A 14,027-nucleotide genomic window follows, 5' to 3' on the forward strand; every position below is an offset into this window, starting at 1 on the left:
AATTTTCCATAAAATAGATAAATTTTCTATAAAAAATTAATTTTTTTAAAAAATGTTCTATAAAAAGAACATTTTCCACAAAAAGTATTTTTAAGAAATTTTTTTTTTTATAAAAAGACAAAATTTTCCGACAATTTTCTATAAAAAGAGAAATTTTCCGAAAATTTTCCATAAAAATATAAATCTTCCGAAAATTTTCTATTAAAAAATATAAATTTTCCGAAAATTTTCTTTAAAAAAATAAATTTTCTGAAAATTTTCCATAAAAAAAAGAAATTTTCCGAAAATTTTCTATAAAAAAAGAAATTTTCCGAAAATTTTCTATAAAAAAAGAAATTTTCCGAGAATTTTCTATAAAAAAAAAGAAATTTTCTGATAAAAATAGAAATTTCCGAAAATTTTCTAATAAAAATAGAAATTTTCCGAAAATTTTCTGGTAAAAATAGAAATTTTCCGAAAATTTTCTGATAAAAATAGAAATTTTCCGAAAATTTTCTATAAAAATAGAAATTTTCTATAAAAATAGGGAAATTTTTTAAAAAAAATAAATTTTCCAAAAATATTTTATAAAAAGAGAAATTTTCTTTAAAATGACAAAATTTTCTAGAAAAAAGTAAATTTTCCGAAAATTTTTAATAAAACAGAAATTTTGTTCTAAAAAAATTAGAAAAAAAGAAATTTTCGGAAAATTTTCTATAAAAAAAAGAAATTTTTCGAGAATTTTCTATAAAAAAGGAGTTTTCCGAAAATTTTCTGGTAAAAATAGAAATTTTTATGAAAATTTTCTGGTAAAAATAGAAATTTTTATGAAAATTTTCTGGTAAAAATAGAAATTTTTATGAAAATTTTCTGGTAAAATAGAAATTTTTATGAAAATTTTCTGGTAAAAATATAAATTTTTATGAAAATTTTCTGGTAAAAATAGAAATTTTTATGAAAATTTTCTGGTAAAAATAGAAATTTTTATGAAAATTTTCTGGTAAAAATAGAAATTTTCCGAAAATTTTCTGGTAAAAATAGAAATTTTCCGAAAATTTTCTGGTAAAAATAGAAATTTTCCGAAAATTTTCTGGTAAAAATAGAAAATTTCCGAAAATTTTCTGATAAAAATATAAATTTTCCGAAAATTTTCTGGTAAAAATAGAAATTTTCCGAAAATTTTCTGGTAAAAATAGAAATTTTCCGAAAATTTTCTGGTAAAAATAGAAATTTTCCGAAAATTTTCTGATAAAAATAGAAAATTTCCGAAAATTTTCTGATAAAAATATAAATTTTCCGAAAATTTTCTGGTAAAAATAGAAATTTTCCGAAAATTTTCTGGTAAAAATAGAAATTTTCCGAAAATTTTCTGGTAAAAATAGAAATTTTCCGAAAATTTTCTATAAAAATAGAAAATTTCTTCAAATGTTCTATAAAAAAATTAGAAAATGTTCTATGGAAAAAAGGAAATTTCTAAAAATCTTCTATAAAAAAGAGACATTTTCATAAAATGAAAATTGCTAGAAAATTTACTATAAAAAGAGCTTTTCTTTGACAATTTTCTATAAAAAGAAACATTTTTTCTGATAAAAATATAAATTTTCCGAAAATTTTCTGGTAAAAATAGAAATTTTCCGAAAATTTTCTGGTAAAAATAGAAATTTTCCGAAAATTTTCTGGTAAAAATAGAAATTTTCCGAAAATTTTCTGATAAAAATAGAAAATTTCCGAAAATTTTCTGATAAAAATATAAATTTTCCGAAAATTTTCTGGTAAAAATAGAAATTTTCCGAAAATTTTCTGGTAAAAATAGAAATTTTCCGAAAATTTTCTGGTAAAAATAGAAATTTTCCGAAAATTTTCTATAAAAATAGAAAATTTCTTCAAATGTTCTATAAAAAAATTAGAAAATGTTCTATGGAAAAAAGGAAATTTCTAAAAATCTTCTATAAAAAAGAGACATTTTCATAAAATGAAAATTGCTAGAAAATTTACTATAAAAAGAGCTTTTCTTTGACAATTTTCTATAAAAAGAAACATTTTTTATAAAAGAGATAATTTCTGAAAATGATTAACAAAAAGAGAAAATTTCTAAAAAATATTATATAAAAAAGAAATTTTCTAAGAAATTTCCCTACATTTTTTATAAGAGAAATTTCCAAAAGAACAATTTTTTAAAAAAATTGCCGTAAACAATATTATACGCAAATATTCTATAAAAACAGAAAGGAATTTTTCGAAAATTTTCTATAAAAAGAGAATTTTCATAAAAATTTTCGATTAAGATGAGAATTAAAATAGAATTTTTTCGAATATTTTCTATGAAAATAGAAGTTTCATGAACATTTTTTATGAAAATAGAATTTTCTCGAAAATTATATTTTATTAAAATTATCTATGAAAAGAGAATTTTGCTATAAAAAGGAAAAATTTGCGAAAATTTTCGGACAGATATTTTTCTATAAAATGAGGGTTTTCTCGAAAATTTTCTATAAACTGAGAACTTATTCGATAATTTGGCAAACATTTTCTATAAACGGAGAAAATATTCTATAAAAAGAAAAATTTTCCTAAAACTTTATAAAAAAGAGACATTTTTCTCAAAAAATTTCTATACAAAAACAAATTTTTGAAAATTTTCTAGAGATTTTAAAATGAATTACTCTTTTACTACATGTTTCAAAAAACCTGAATTTTGTTTAAATAACATTTGTGTGTATTAACAAATTGAAGTTTAATTCCAAAATTTCCCCTAAGCCTACTGCACACACTGTATGTCAAAATATTTTCGTATACAAAGATAACAATTGTAAAGGGATTAAACCAACCAATAGTAGCACCAACAACAACAGCAAATCTTCTAACAAAAATATAAAAAACACGAAATTTTTGATAAGCAAACATTATGTCAAGTTTCAATGATGTTCGATAGAGTTAAAACGCAAAACAAAATATTGAAAGTAGAAATATTTTTTACACATTTTATATCCTTTATTGGCAGTTCAAATTTGTTAAAAAAAGGGAAAAAAAAGTCATGACTTTCCAAGTGAAAATAATATCATAGGAAAAGTATTAGAAACTAGATAATAGAAAAAAAACTAGAGTATTTTAGATGTATGTAGAATAATTTTATTATAGCAAAAAGTTGATTTTGTTTTTTTTTTTCGTAGATATTTTTCCACTTTATTTTAGACATAAGTAATACTGTGTTATGCTAGGATACCCGTGTGAGATTTTTTGTGTTTCGCTGTTAACAATGTCTATAGAGTTTTTAGAGCCATTTTATTTAAGCCGAAAATGATATAAGAATGTAAAGTAAACTAACAAATAAACAATGTCAAAAAAACTGACAACAGACAATCTTAGAGACAAGTATTTGAAAGATACGTTTGGGTGTATGTGTGTGAGTGTAAGTCTGTAGTTTGTTTGATTTTCCTTGTTATGGCTGCTATTTGTTTCAATGAAGCTTTGCCTTTCTATATGTAAGTGTTTGTATGTTTTTGAGGCAATTTTCTGTATGCATGTTTTTATGCGATTGGCCTGATATTGAAAACTTGATTTTTTTTTTTTTTTCTTTAAAACAAATTTTCTTGAAATTGTTTTCGTTGATTTCTTTTATTTTATTGTATTTGATATCTAACAGAACCCATCTGTTGGTAATAATGATCTACTTCAAATCAAGCGCAACCAAAATAAAAAAACAAGAAGCACAAAAATCAAAACAACATCAACTTGAAAATGTAAGAAACAAATCGTAAGAAATAACTTGAAATCATTGTCAATATAATAATGTTGCCTAAGGGAACAATTTTTTTTTCCATTTAATATGTTTGCCATTAAATTGTTGTGTTTTTATTTTATTATTATTGTATTTGTGTATTTGTTTATTTTCACAATACATTACAGTGTGTAACAAAAAGTTAAAAAAAATTTTTAAAATTTTAAAATAATTTTAATTAAGTTTTTGTACTAACAATTGACTTAAATATTAAAATGTAAACCTTTTTAAATACTATTTTGTTTAATTTCCATTTCCCATTCCCCTCCGGACACATAACACGTGTATACACAGTGTAAATACTTATGCCTATATGACTGTATGCGTGAGTGCATACATGTTTACTACTTACTTGCTTCTAACATACTTGTTCTTATAAGCAGACAATCAGGCAAACAAACAAACAAACAGAATGACAGACAGACAGTAAGTCATACACTCACTAAGACAAATGACAAAAAATCAACTTTAACACATGTAAAAGCTTAACAATACAATTGTATATACAGCCATTATTTTGATTTTGACTTTTTCTTCTGTTGTTTGTGTAGCTCGTATACTTATTGTTGTTGAGCCTCCCCTCACAGCACAAAAAATTAGATTACAAACAACCAAAAATGGAAAATGATAAAAAAAAGGTATTTGAAATAAAAACATCAACATTAGCTATTTTGTTAAAAACCCCAAAAAGAATATTGCCTGTGTACATTTGTGTTCTGTTAATGCAGTTGACTTTAAAGGAATGCAATCGTTTTTGGTAAGTAAAGCTTTTACATGAAAAAGCTTTAATAAGTTTACAATTGAAATGAAAAAATTTCGATCAGTTTCCACTTTTCCATAGAAGTGTGTTAGATCAGAGAGTGTACGATCAGTTTTCTATAGAAAAGTGTAAGATCAGTTTTCTATAGAAAAGCGTACGATAAGTTTACTATAGAAAAGTGTACGATAAGTTTTCTATAGAAAAGTTTCTATTAGAAAAGTTTTATAGAAAAGTGTGAGATCAGTTTTTCTATAGAAAAGTGTGAGATCAGTTTTCTAAAGAAAAGTGTGAGATCAGTTTGCAATAGAAATGTGTGAGATCAGTTTGCTATAGAAAAGTGTACGATCAGTTTGCTATAGAAAAGCGTACGATCAGTTTTCTATAGAAAAGTGTGCGATCAGTTTTCTATAGAAAAGTGTGCGATCAATTTTCTATAGAAAAGTTTGCGATCAGTTTCCTATAGAAAAGTGTGAGATAAGTTTTCTATAGAAAAGTGTGAGATCAGTTTTCTATAGAAAAATGTGAGATCAGTTTTCTAAAGAAAAGTGTGAGATCAATTTTCTATAGAAAATTGTCAGATCAATTTTCTATAGAAAAGTGTTAGATCAGTTTTCTATAGAAAAGTGTGAGATCAGTTTTCTATAGAAAAGTGTGAGATCAGTTTTCTATAGAAAAGTGTGAGATCTGTTTTCTATAGAAAAGTTTGAGATCAGTTTTCTATAGAAAAGTTTGAGATCAGTTTTCTATAGAAAAGTGTAATATCAGTTTTCTATAGAAAAGTGTAATATCAGTTTTCTATAGAAAAGTGTAATATCAGTTTTCTATAGAAAAGTGTCAGAAAAGTGTGATTTCAGTTTTGTATAGAAAAGTGTGGGATCAGTTTTCTATGGAAATGTATGTGATCAGTTTTCTATACAGAAGAGTGTAAGATTTGTTTTATATAAGTGTGGGATCAGTTTTCTATTGAAAAGTGTAGGATCAATGTCAAAAGGTTTGACATTGTCTGTATTTTATTTTAAAGAATTTTTATCTTCAAAACTCTGTTATTTTTATGCATACATCAACTTGCCAGTTGTTTTGAATAAATATATTTATATTTTGGTTTATTTTGTATTTTATTTCGCTTTTAATTTATGACGTTTTGTTATTTATGTTTCGTTTTTAATACGAAAACAAAGATTATAATAAGGTTAGTAAGTAATTGCTTGTGTACTTCTTATTACAGCAATTATATTATTTATTTAGTATAAAAATAAAACAATCAACATTTTATTATTATTATTATTATTGTGATGAAATGCCCACATTGTACAACAACATTCTACGAATTTAAAAATTCTCTGTCATTCTAAAGAAAGCACTACTTTGAAGTAATAGAAGAAAAATCTAAAAATTCCAAAAGCCATTACAAAAACTAGGGGAAAACTATTTGTTAAGTTTAGGTGAATTATGTATTCATGTGAATCTGTGCTGTTGTCAGTCAATTTCTTAAAAAAAATATTTAAATTTTTTATTTTTAAGCTTTATTGTTCTAATTTTACTCCCCTAATTTCTTTATTATAATAAAATATGCCTCGTGTCTTTTTTTTAAGCAAAAATATTCCAAGATTATACTTACAAAGTAAAAAAAATATTCATTCCTTTATAATTTATTTTTAATTTGTCTTTGCTTAAGTAAATATAGAATTCCTTCACATAAATAAGAAAAAAATATTTTTTTTACTCCTGCTAGGGTTTGCAAACCGAAGGAAAAATCCCAGAAAACCTTAGGAATGTTTTTCCCAAAAATTGTCAATGAGTTTTAAAATTACTTAAATTAGATGCTGATCCGGAGTATCTTGCAACGTATCGCTAGGTTTTCTTACTATTTTCTAAAAAGTAACAATATGTGTGAAATTGGGAAACCCTATTGCATATATAATTTGTAATGTAATTACTTATTTCTTATAAGGATTTTATATACACAATGAAAAAGGTCACCCCAGCCCATAAGATTAGAAGATAAATTATGAAAAAAAACTGTCTCTTTGTATATTAAAACAAAAATATTTTCCTTAAAACTGAATACGATTAAATGATTTTAATAAATTAAAGCAGATTTTCCCATTCATACATTTATATGAATTGACATTTATTTTAGAGATTTAAGTGGAGTAAGAGAATTTATTTAAAATTAAAGAATATCTATCAGAAAACTGCTTAGTGCAATCAGTTTTTCACAATTAGTATTTTATGGAATATTGAACGATCTTTAAAAAAAGGGCGAAAAGTTTTCTATAGAAATGTGTAAGATCAGTTTTCTATAAAAAAATGTGAGATCAGTTTTCTATAGAAAAGTGTGAGATCAGTTTTCTATAGAGAAGTGTGAGATCAGTTTTCTATAGAAAAGTGTGAGATCAGTTTTATATAGAATAGTGTGAGATCAGTTTTCTATAGAAAAGTGTGAGATCAGTTTTCTATAGAAAAGTGTGAGATCAGTTTTCTATAGAAAAGTGTGAGACCAGTTTTGTATAGAAAAGTGTGAGATCAGTTTTGTATAGAAAAGTGTGAGATCAGATTTCTGTACAAAAGTGTCAGATCAGTTTTCTATAGAAAAGTTTGAGATCAGTTTTTTATATAAAAATGTGAGATCGGTTTCCTATAGAAAAATGTGAGATCAGTTTTCTATAGAAAAGTGTGAGAACAGTTTTCAATAGAAAAGTGTGAGAACAGATTTCTATAGAAAAGTGTGAGAACAGTTTTCTATAGAAAAGTGTGAGAACAGTTTTCTATAGAAAAGTGTGAGAACAGTTTTCTATAGAAAAGTGTGAGAACAGTTTTCTATAGAAAAGTGTAAGAATAGTTTTCTATAGAAAAGTGTGAGAATAGTTTTCTATAGAAAAGTGTGAGAACAGTTTTCTATAGAAAAGTGTGAGAACAGTTTTCTATAGAAAAGTGTGAGAACAGTTTTCTATAGAAAAGTGTGAGAACAGTTTTCTATAGAAAAGTGTGAGAACAGTTTTCTATATAAAAGTGTGAGAACAGTTTTCTATATAAAAGTGTGAGAACAGTTTTCTATAGAAAAGTGTGAGAACAGTTCTGTACAAAAGTGTCAGATCAGTTTTCTATAGAAAAGTTTGATATCAGTTTTTTATATAAAAATGTGAGATCGATTTCCTACAGAATAATGTGAGATCAGTTTTCTATAGAAAAGTGTGAGAACAGTTTTCAATAGAAAAGTGTGAGAACAGATTTCTATAGAAAAGTGTGAGAACAGTTTTCTATAGAAAAGTGTGAGAACAGTTTTCTATAGAGAAGTGTAAGAACAGTTTTCTATAGAAAAGTGTGCGATCAGTTTTCTATAGAAAAGTGTGAGATCAGTTTTCTCTAGAAAAGTGCGAGAACAGTTTTCTATAGAAAAGTGTGAGAACAGTTTTCTATAGAAAAGTGTGAGAACAGTTTTCTATAGAAAAGTGTGAGAACAGTTTTCTATATAAAAGTGTGAGAACAGTTTTCTATATAAAAGTGTGAGAACAGTTTTCTATATAAAAGTGTGAGAACAGTTTTCTATATAAAAGTGTGAGAACAGTTTTCTATAAAAAAATTTGAGATCAGTTTTCTATAGAAAAGTTTGAGATCAGTTTTCTATAGAAAAGTTTGAGATCAGTTTTCTATAGAAAAGTTTGAGATCAGTTTTCTATAGAAAAGTTTGAGTTTACTATAGAAAAGTGTGAGATCAGTTTTTATAGAAAAGTGTGAGATCAGTTTTCTCTAGAAAAGTGTGCGATCAGTTTTCTATAGAAAAGTGTGAGATCAGTTTTCTCTAGAAAAGTGTGAGATCAGTTGTATTCTATAGAAAGCTCTGCGATCAGTTTGATTTAGAAAAGTATGCGATCAATTTGATGCTTTTTGAACGCTTCCATAGAATAGCGTGTAAGCGGTTGATTCCAGATCGATTTTCTAAAGGTATTTGGAACAATTAACTATAATTTTTTCGAAATGGAATGGAATACATTGAATTTTGTTCAGTAAGGATTAGTTCCTTTTAATCAGCTTTCAATTATGGAGTTTTAAGAATATTACATCATCTAATTATAAATAACTTATATACCACTTCAACTAAAAATATTGTTAATTAGTTCCATTCCTGTTAAACTTCCATTCCCAAAAGCGAGAAAATCTTGCATTTTCCTTTATCAAAAAACATTTGCCTTATTATATTAAAAAAAATAAATCACTTACCGCAATATATTGCCAACCTTTGTTGACTCTCACTAATAACGCTTCCTCTTCAGTTATATATGCCAAAGTACCAGGTGGATTCATGGCAGATTTCTATTAACAAAAAAAAAAAAAAAAAAAAAAAAAAACAAGACAATAAAAAACAGAAAGTAAGACAATTTCATACATTTATATTATTCAAACAAGACAATAACAAGAAATGACACACTGAGAAGAGAAAAGAACAAAAAATTCAATTTACCTTTGTCATTTCATCAATATTGGGAAATGTTACGGCTCCCGGAACAATACGCATATTCCAAGAAGAAGCTGCTGAATAGTAGGGAGTCTCCTCTTCTTCATCATGATCATGATGACGACTGCCACTAGCCGGGGGTCCTGGTGGACCTGGAGGACCAGGAGGTCCTGTTAATAGCAAACAGAAAAATACAAACAAATTGAATTATATATAGAGTATTGTAAAATGAAAAGGAACCATAAAAAATAAAACAAAAAGAGAATAAAATATAATCATAATGCAACAACACAGCAAGAGCATAATTTCATAAAACATAAAATAAATAAAGAAAATAGTGTAAAACAACTGAAATATAAACAACAATGAGAAAAAATATTAAAAATTAAATAAAAAAAAAGAAAAAATATAAACAGAAAATGAAGCAAAAATTATTATGATGTTGTAGCAACACCGAGTAACAACATCATCAGCAACACATATACTCAAACTCATTCTCACAAGTACAAAATTAATACTGCTACTAGTAGCTACAAACAGGAAGCGGAAGTGCAAAGAAAAAAAAATAAAACGAAAACAAACAGAAAATATGAGTTGGTGTATAGTGATGAGTTGGTTACAACTTTGTTGTATTTGCAGTAGTGGCAATACTATTCCTCCCATTTTTATTTCAGTTTTCTGTGGCTTTTTTATTGCCTGCAACATTAATGGCCTGGCTGGCATACACGACAACAATGAATTTCATAATAAACTATAACCGAATGAAATGCACAAAAAAAAAAAACAACACACAGAGTGGATGAGACATGGTATATGAAAAAATGCAAAAAAACAAGCCCCAGAAAAATATGAAAAATAATATACAAACATTAAGTACTACAACACCATTTCCGGTCTGGTTTTTACCAACAACAACAAAATAAATAGAATAAAAAACAAACAGGAATATAATTTTGTATTTAATTATGCATTTAAAAGTTATGGAGGATGGTAATTATTATATGGTTTACATAAAAAACAAACATGGAAAATGTATGTTTAACTAAAGCAAAGTTAAAGTGCTAACAGGGTTTTTAATATCCTGAACTGTTTGAATCACAGAGAGGTAGAAACAAGAAAATAAATTATATGCAAACAGGATCTTTTCTTTCAGTTCTAGTTCAGTTCTAGATCAGTTCTAGTTCAGTCCTAGTTCTAGTTCAGTTCTAGTTCAGTTCTAGTTCTAGTTCAGTTCTAGTTCGTTCTAGTTCAGTTCTAGTTCAGTTCTAGTTCAGTTCTAGTTCAGTTCTAGTTCAGTTCTAGTTCAGTTCTAGTTCAGTTCTAGTTCAGTTCTAGTTCAGTTCTAGTTCAGTTCAGTTCTAGTTCAGTTCTAGTTCAGTTCTAGTTCAGTTCTAGTTCAGTTCTAGTTCAGTTCTAGTTCAGTTCTAGTTCAGTTCTAGTTCAGTTCTAGTTCAGTTCTAGTTCAGTTCTAGTTCAGTTCTAGTTCAGTTCTAGTTCAGTTCTAGTTCAGTTCTAGTTCAGTTCTAGTTCAGTTCTAGTTCAGTTCTAGTTCAGTTCTAGTTCAGTTTTAGTTCAGTTTTAGTTCAGTTCTAGTTCAGTTCTAGTTCAGTTCTAGTTCAGTTCTAGTTCAGTTCTAGTTCAGTTCTAGTTCAGTTCTAGTTCAGTTCTAGTTCAGTTCTAGTTCAGTTCTAGTTCAGTTCTAGTTCAGTTCTAGTTCAGTTCTAGTTCAGTTCTAGTTCAGTTCTAGTTCAGTTCTAGTTCAGTTCTAGTTTAGTTCTAGTTCAGTTCTAGTTTAGTTCTAGTTCAGTTCTAGTTCAGTTCTAGTTCAGTTCTAGTTCAGTTCTAGTTCAGTTCTAGTTCAGTTCTAGTTCAGTTCTAGTTCAGTTCTAGTTCAGTTCTAGTTCAGTTCTAGTTCAGTTCTAGTTCAGTTCTAGTTCAGTTCTAGTTCAGTTCTAGTCAGTTCTAGTTCAGTTCTAGTTCAGTTCTAGTTCAGTTCTAGTTTCAGTTCTAGTTCAGTTCTAGTTCAGTTCTAGTTCAGTTCTAGTTCAGTTCTAGTTCAGTTCTAGTTCAGTTCTAGTTCAGTTCTAGTTCAGTTCTAGTTCAGTTCTAGTTTCAGTTCTAGTTCAGTTCTAGTTCAGTTCTAGTTTCAGTTCTAGTTCAGTTCTAGTTCAGTTCTAGTTCAGTTCTAGTTCAGTTCTAGTTCAGTTCTAGTTCAGTTCTAGTTCAGTTCTAGTTCAGTTCTAGTTCAGTTCTAGTTCAGTTCTAGTTCAGTTCTAGTTCAGTTCTAGTTCAGTTCTAGTTCAGTTCTAGTTCAGTTCTAGTTCAGTTCTAGTTCAGTTCTAGTTCAGTTCTAGTTCAGTTCTAGTCAGTTCTAGTTCAGTTCTAGTTCAGTTCTAGTTCAGTTCTAGTTCAGTTCTAGTTCAGTTCTAGTTCAGTTCTAGTTCAGTTCTAGTTCAGTTCTAGTTCAGTTCTAGTTCAGTTCTAGTTCAGTTCTAGTTCAGTTCTAGTTCAGTTCTAGTTCAGTTCTAGTTCAGTTCTAGTTCAGTTCTAGTTCAGTTCTAGTTCAGTTCTAGTTCAGTTCTAGTTCAGTTCTAGTTCAGTTCTAGTTCAGTTCTAGTTCAGTTCTAGTTCAGTTCTAGTTCAGTTCTAGTTCAGTTCTAGTTCAGTTCTAGTTCAGTTCTAGTTCAGTTCTAGTTCAGTTCTAGTTCAGTTCTAGTTCAGTTCTAGTTCAGTTCTAGTTCAGTTCTAGTTCAGTTCTAGTTCAGTTCTAGTTCAGTTCTAGTTCAGTTCTAGTTCAGTTCTAGTTCAGTTCTAGTTCAGTTCTAGTTCAGTTCTAGTTCAGTTCTAGTTCAGTTCTAGTTCAGTTCTAGTTCACTTCTAGTTCAGTTCTAGTTCAGTTCTAGTTCAGTTCTAGTTCAGTTCTAGTTCAGTTCTATTTCATTTCTGGTATTGTATGAAGTTGTTGCTGTAGAATTTCTGTATAAACAGAAATATTCGAAAATTTTTGTTTTAAGGAAAATTTCGTTTTAAGAAGAATTTCGCTGAAATTTTCGAAAAATTTGCTGTAAATAAAAAAATTTCGAAATTCTTCTACAAAAGGCATTTTTGAACAAATTTTCTGTTAGGATAGCATTTTGTGTTAATTTTGCAAATGGTGTCCAAAAAATAATTAAACAAAAAAAAATCAATTTACATCCATCAAGATATAGTACATATTTCCCAACCATACATTTACAATAGTGATCATCATTAATAATAACACATACACTAAAGTAATTTCGAAAGCGAAAATAAGAGGAAATCGGCGAATACTTATAAGAGGCGAAAAACAAAAGAATTGCATCACTGAATTAATTCTTATTTGTTCACTCTTTTTTTTTTTTTTTGTGTTTTTTTTTTTTTTTTTGGTTTGTTTTTCCCTTTTACCTCATTACTGTAATAAGTCGTTAGCAATATTGTTGTTGCAGTAGCAACATCATTATCAACAGTAGCAGCAGTAACATTGTTATTTAGCAACATAATAATCATAATGATATTGATTGTTGTTTTCTTACAATTTTTTTTTTATCTTTTACCCTGAGAGATTTCTTTTGTCTTGTGAATTTTTATAAAATTTCATTGATTACATCGAGTTGTTGTCTTTATTTATAATTTTTTTTTTTTTCGTTTCTTTTATTTATTACACTGCAGATTTTTCGTTAACTACTTTATTGTAGTTTTTAGCGAAAAATGGGAGTGGATGTTTTTAGCCTCTTACGATTACTTTTTGTTTCATTCTGAGAATTAAACTGTTTAATAAATATTTGTATTTTTTCTTCTCGAAAAGGCAGCTATACAGGTTTATTTAGTATCATACCGAAATATCGGTAGAACAACATAGTAGTAATAGTGTCTGGGAGGTTTTTAAAAAAACTTCCCCTTTTGGTGAGTAAATATATATATTGTTTTACACTTCATTTTTCTAATTTTATTCTGGTGACTATAAAAGACTATCTTTTTTAAAACAGATTAAAATAAAGCTTCTTAGACAATTTAGAACAAGACCGGTAAGTGATGGATAACGATTAAAAACGTCCAGTCATGAGTCATGTTATTATACGTATGATTGATATTAACTTTGTTATTTAAAAAAATAATATCAATCATACGCACAGTGGCAACTGGGAAATATCGCCTTTAAATGGTGGCAAAAATAAGTAAAATTTTTATAATAGAATAAGTAAGAATGTATAGTCGGGAATGGTTGACCATATGATGCAGAATATAAGTGATTTTTGACCATCAAGTCATTTTCTGAAGGGGACTTCATATGGGGGAAAGGGTTAAATGAAGCCCGATCATTACGACGATTTTTGGAATGATACAAGAACATTTAAGTGAAATGATTGAACATTTATGAGCTCAAAAGCTCTATTCTGGGGGTACGGTTGTATGGGGGCTATGCGAAATAATGCACCGATTTTTGAGAGGCTTCGTCCTTAGGTCAAATAAAGAGTATGAGCCAAGTTTCATCAAATTATTATTATTATTATTATTATTATTATTATTATTATTATTATTATTATTATTATTATTATTATTATTATTATTATTATTATTATTATTATTATTATTATTATTATTATTATTATTATTATTATTATTATTATTATTACAAGATTTACATGGTCACACAGACGGACATAGCTGAATCGACTCAGGAAGTTATTCTGAGCCGAATGGTTTATTTTTAGGTGGGTGTAGGACCACAGTTGTGGTGTAGGGTGTAGAAAGAGAAAAAGAAAATTTTCTACAAAAAAAAAAAAAAAAGAAAAAGTTAGAAAGTAAATTTGAGACAATTTTCTATAAAAAGAGAAAATTTCGAAAGCTTTCTATAAGAGAAGACAAATCTTGTCTCTAATATTTTCTCGAAAAGAGAATTTCTTATAAAAAGAGAATTTTTTGAGAATTTCTAATGAAAAGAACAATTTTGGAATTTCTTCCATATAAAGCGGAATTTTTTAAAAATGATAACAATAATTAATTATAAAAAAGAGAAAATTGCATAAGTTTTC

General features: G+C 27.0%; 1 protein-coding gene across 7 annotated transcripts in view; it reads right to left on the minus strand.

Moving 5' to 3' along the window:
* Positions 1–14,027, minus strand: part of LOC119607685 (collagen alpha-1(XVIII) chain-like) — a 227,549-nt gene that overhangs the window by 114,867 nt on the left and 98,655 nt on the right. For all 7 annotated transcript variants that reach the window (XM_037961746.1, XM_037961745.1, XM_037961748.1 and 4 more), the window contains 2 exons: positions 8,980–9,143; positions 8,739–8,831 (listed from right to left, as the gene is read on the minus strand). In XM_037961746.1, the coding sequence (XP_037817674.1) occupies positions 8,739–8,831; positions 8,980–9,143 (257 nt within the window). The remainder of the gene's footprint in view (positions 1–8,738; positions 8,832–8,979; positions 9,144–14,027) is intronic.

The sequence above is a fragment of the Lucilia sericata genome, unplaced genomic scaffold (assembly GCF_015586225.1).
Source record: "Lucilia sericata isolate MDLA Ls3-8-SP2 unplaced genomic scaffold, ASM1558622v1 Contig000729F_arrow, whole genome shotgun sequence".
NCBI classification, from domain to species: Eukaryota; Metazoa; Arthropoda; class Insecta; order Diptera; family Calliphoridae; genus Lucilia; species Lucilia sericata.